This window comes from Elephantulus edwardii, unplaced genomic scaffold (genome assembly GCF_000299155.1).
Source record: "Elephantulus edwardii isolate Elephantulus edwardi_28Jun2011 unplaced genomic scaffold, EleEdw1.0 scaffold00047, whole genome shotgun sequence".
Classification (NCBI taxonomy): Eukaryota; Metazoa; Chordata; class Mammalia; order Macroscelidea; family Macroscelididae; genus Elephantulus; species Elephantulus edwardii.
Genome location: NW_006399797.1, coordinates 5693766 through 5699303, shown reverse-complemented (window position 1 = coordinate 5699303; position 5538 = coordinate 5693766). Strand labels below are relative to the sequence as shown.

The following is a 5538-nucleotide window of genomic DNA, read 5'->3' as shown; positions in this document are numbered from 1 at the left end:
ACTGAAAAATGACTTTAGATGGAGTGTGAAATCTAAAACCTGTTTCCACAGTAGCAGTAAGATGAATATAATATCCTGGATTTTTAGTGATATTACAAAAGGAAACCTTTCCCAAGATTGTTTCTTATATCGTGATTTGGTTTTCTTAACAGGCCCACATTGAGTACCAGTGATAGACTTGAAAATTTGGTTTTCTGAGAATACTACTGCAGTATTTATGCCACACTGATATTGCAGCTAAAATATCATAGTAGTATACACGGCAGCCTAATGTACATAGAGTAGACTATCAAAAAAACTAATTCAGCCATAGTTTTCTTGCAGTATTGAAAGAGAAAAAAAATCGACCAGCATCCACAAATTTAACATTTGTCATCAATTAACTCACATTCAAAAAATTAAAGAAAACATAATTCATCAAAACAGCAGCAAAACTTAAAAGGGGTTTATTTGTGATTTCCTATATATATTTAGCTTGTAAATACAAGACTGTAAATGTAGTAAGAGACAAATTCTGTTAAAGTTTTCATTGTGTTTCACTTCAAGTACTGCACAAGTTAAAATCTGATAAAGGATTTACATTCGGTTATCTGAAACTCCCCATCTCATACTTGTTTTAATGTGGTGGGTAATGCTGTTGTTTCAATAGATACCACCAGCAGGAAAGTCTCTTTTATGGCTTCTAGGACTTTCATTAGTTAGTGTGCATACAGTTTTCATTTTCTATGTCATTGTCATTATCATTGCTATCTTCATCACTTTCTAATGGGATGCCCGTGGCAGCTGAAGCACCTTTAGTTTCTCGATCAAGAGGAAAAAAGCCAGTTCCACTGAAAGTATCTTGTCTCTGGTAGAAGAGGACATAAGCTGCTTTGGACTGCCAAAACAAATAAAGGATGTTAAAATGGTAATGACTTTCAAAGAGCACGTGAAATATAACTTTTTAGCTGATAATTTATGTGATTAGGTAAAAATTAAACAAGGAAAATCACACATAGACTGTTATTGAAAGTGACAATGTACATAAATAATATAGAAATAATTTCTATACATAGAAGGAAAATGGACCCTGGAGTGAAAACCAAAAACAGTTATTCCCTTCTAAGTTATTTGGAACAAAACAACTATTCCAGAGATGAACCTAATTATTCTAATACGAAATAAAATATATTCTGCATTCTGTCTGTCTCTAAGAAAGGGAAGTGCTATTTTCTAATACTACTTGCTCATAACTCTTCCTACTCTTTTAAAGATACTCCTCTATCAATGATCAAGTTTTTAAGTCTTTCCTAATCACTCACACCACAAGGCAAAAATTCTCAAAATGTGAAATGTGGATCTTTCCAACTCTGAGTAAGATTGCTGGGCAAAATACAGGACACTGGAGGGAATGCTGGTGGCTTAGTATTTAACCTTTACAGTAGCTAACCCAAAGGGGTGTGTGCGTGTACACGCTGATTGCCTCTAAGTTGAGCATGACTCATAGTGACCCTATGAACAACTCTATGAACGAAAGGCTTGAAGCCTCTCTACAACTATTATCAAAGGTCATAGTTTCTGGAGGTATGTTATTTAGGAAGTGGTTGCCACTCCTGCTTCCAAAGGTACATAGTTCAAATCCACTAGTTGATCCATCGGAGAAAGATGGGCAACCCTTCTGTGACTTACTGCCTCTGAAAACCAACTGGTGGTTCAGTTAGGACTTTGTTCTGAGGGTATTATACAAAACAATAAAAACATTTGAGTTTAAAATGATTTAAAAAAAAAAAATCTTATGACTGAGTGGAAGTTTACAGAAAAGCCAGCTTTTCTATACAACAATTCATTTTCTCTTGTGCTATTCACTAAAGTCTTTACAATGGAACAGCACTGCTCGCACTCCCTTCACCTTTTTTCTACATTTTTCTGATAATTCACATCAGGGACCAAGTATGCACCACCTGATACTTCTTAACAAGGAGCCCTGGGCACAATGATTAAGGGCTCAGTTGCTAATGGAAAGGTTTGTATTTCAAACCAAGATTTCACAGGATAAAAAGACAACTAATTACAGATGTAGCAAATCAGGCCTTATGAAACCTTTGTCTCAGAAGGATCACTCTTAAGTCAGAATTTACTCAAAGGCACACAGCAACAATACTTACATTAATTATATTAATAAATTATTTTGTATATATGTAATAAAAATTTGACCACCCTATTCTGTCTTGGAGAGAGTGAAACCAAGTCTTCCCATGGAGGCTAGGATTTTGAAGCTCCGTCTCACATACTTTGGGCATGTGGGCAGGAAAGATTGGTCCTTGGAGAAGGACATCATGCTCAGAGGCCCTGGATGTGATGGACTGATACAGTATCTTGGGCAATGGGGGCTGATGTGCTGGAATTAGTGAGACTGGCTCAGGACAGCAAAGGATTCAGAAGCAAACAACAACAACAACAACAACAACAACATATTGTATTGGTTGTTTTATTTAAGCCTCTTGTTTAGAGTCAACAAGACCCTGTGGAGGGTCTTTGTATTTAAAAGTTGGTTGTTAATATATTTTGGAGGAATATTCTTTTAAGTGATACAGCCCTCTCCTGTCAATTTGCTGTACTGGGGTAACTTGGGGTTGCTGTGATGCTGAACCTTGTGCCATTGGGGTGGCAAAAACCATAATGGTTACCCTTGGTGGACAGTGTTTGGTGGAGCTCCCAGTTTAAGATAGGTTTGGAAGCAGGAGTGACATCCACATCCTAAACAACATGCCTCTGGAGTCTACGAAGTTTGAGAAACGATGATAGTTACAGAAAGGCTTCCAGTCTTTTGTTCACAGGGTTGCTATGAGTTGGGCTCGACTCAACGGCAATCAGCAATAAGTCCTTTAAGTATTCTGCCATAAATCCATCCTTATCCCACTTACCTTTCTATTTACAATCTATTCACTCTCTCAGTGAAGCTTAAAGACCAGTAGTGTCTTCATGACCTATGCTCATGCATTCCTTAATTCAATGCAATCTTAACTTTGCCACAATATTCTAATAACTTTTATTAAGGTCAATAATATGCTAATATTAAATGTCTCTTGATGTTTTAGTCATGGTTTATAACATTTTACTATTATTTTTGGCTTTGGTAACAATTTTTATTATCAGCTCATTAAGTGAGATAATACGTTTACCTAGTGAGATGATTCACATCTCTCATTCACATATACGGCTTCAAATGCTAACTATAGGTTGTCTCAAATTTGTAACGTAAGCAAGATATTTCCCCCAAACTTCAGTCTTGTTAGTTTAATTACTTAAAGCTGTCCTATAAGTACCTTTAACAGCAAATGATCTTTCTCTCATCTCTCGTGAATCTATATTTTATTTGTATCTCAATTTTAGTAAATATCTCACAAATCAAGTTACCCTTTATCTACACTTTTACAAATTTAATTTAATTTAGACGGCTTCGTTGGTTAAATTACTGACATCGGTTCCTAAATGGCATTTCAATCCTTCCACAGTGTTTAGAGAAACATTAAGATGCAAATTTAATGCTATTCTATTGCTTAACAATGATTTCTCACAGTCTTTAAGTATAACTTGAATGCTAAATTTATCTACAGCCTAATTTCTGCCCTATATTCCTAAAAGAGCTTTTCTTTCCATGAAAACCAAATTCATGGTTGTTCTCTAAACCTCCATGCTAGTTTTATCTCCATATTTTAATATGCACCGTCCTTTTTGCTTGGAACAACTTTTCTTTTGTCTAATTTACTCCTATTTGTACTTGGAAATTGAGGTCAAATCCATTTTAAGGCTACTTCTCTGAGTGATCCTTCCCCTGAGTCCTAAATCTGAGCTGTCACTTTTCAAAGTGGTCACATTAAGATACTTAATACATTTTATTCACTAATGATTAATTTACTGGTCTTTCTTCTTTAGACTGTACACCTCTTAAAAGTGGAGATATTTGTCTTTCAACCTTATATATACAAACATAAAATAAACACTTGTTGATGAAATGAAATTGTTAAGATGCATGGTAACATTAGATTCATTCATTACATAAATAAGCTAGATGTTCATTTGCAGGCAGGAATATGGTACTACTGTTAAGACTCTCTGGAGGAAGATAATGACCAATTGATTGAAAAAGAAACAATTAGAAAGTTGTGAATATGACTTGAAAATACAGATAAATTAGGCACATAAACATTTAGATCAAAATGACACAAATTGGCCCAGAAATAATTAAAACTGAAGATTTTTAAATATTTTATAATATGAAAAAATGAATCTCTCATCTCAATGAATAGAAGTAAAACTGAGACACAAAGTAGTCAGTGTGCTCTCCTGTCTAGCAAAGATCACAAGATGAGCCAGTACTCTATTTTCCACTCTTTGTAACATTATGATCAAGAAACAAAAGTTATTGAAAGACAAAGAAATAAATTAACTCTTGTCAAGCAACTTTTAGCCTAGAATACACTCTATCATTTGCCATCCATCAATATCTAACAAGAAAAGGCTGCACTCATATGAAAGCACAATCACTGCCAGTATCTTGGTTCCAGTTGTGGCACAAAGAGTAATGCCATGTGATTTTCTGTAACAAGTACATGAAGTAATTTTTAAAAATTCTGTAGTTTGAATAATCTACCTGAAATTTGCAATTGAATACTGTCATAAAGTAGGGTAAGCCTTTACTTGGGAAATCACAAGCATGACACAACCTTTAAAAGAATTTTTCTGTTTAAGATTTCTGTCTTTACATAATCAACCTCTACAAAGTGAAAGACTTGAGCTTTTTGTAAGAAAATATTATTTTCACTAGAAAATAATTTCATATTAGAAACTACAAATACTTTTCCCTCTTGCAATTTATTTTTCTGCTGGTGGGCAAATTAAAAAGAGAAATTTCCATGTTAGGAATTTTACATTTCTTGTAATCAGAGCAAATCTTTCTTGGCTACCAGAATTGCTAGACATTGACCACAGTGTTACATGGATGCTTTCATTAATCCATATTCACTCATTTTAAAAGTGAACCCTATGTTTTACAGGAAATAGAAGATAAAACTTACCACAATTTGGTCTTCAGATGCAGTTGAGACACTACTGTCATCAAAATAATACCATTTTCCATCATCTTTATTTTTTGCAAATGCAGTATCTAGTGAAAAAATAGAATTATTTCTATGACTAAAATGATCTGTCATTTCCTTGGAGAAGCAGTAACATGAGGACTATTCAACACTGTATTAAAGTTATTTACATGATACTCAAGTGTCTCAACCATACTTAAAATACTTTTCACATAAATTTAACACTCGTCAATTTTTCATCTCAGGGAAAAACTGAACAGATTTACTGGATAAATTCAACCAATGAAATTATTAGATCAGACGTAATAATATTTAAAATAAGTTTTATAACAAGGATATAAGCAATGTGAAAAAGGAAAAAAAGGGAAAATAAACAAGGTAATAACTATGAAAAAAAGACAAAAGTAAAAATATATAACAATCACAAAGGACAGAAATAGTATAATAGCTCAATTTAAGG

The 5538-nt window shown here is 33.8% G+C and overlaps 1 protein-coding gene across 2 annotated transcripts in view; it reads right to left on the bottom strand.

The window, feature by feature from the left end:
- Positions 1-694: 694 nt before the first annotated feature.
- USP15 (ubiquitin specific peptidase 15) overlaps positions 695-5538 on the bottom strand; it is a 199220-nt gene continuing 194376 nt past the window's right edge. For both annotated transcript variants that reach the window (XM_006886038.1, XM_006886039.1), the window contains 2 exons: positions 5058-5146; positions 695-877 (listed from right to left, as the gene is read on the bottom strand). In XM_006886038.1, the coding sequence (XP_006886100.1) occupies positions 695-877; positions 5058-5146 (272 nt within the window). The remainder of the gene's footprint in view (positions 878-5057; positions 5147-5538) is intronic.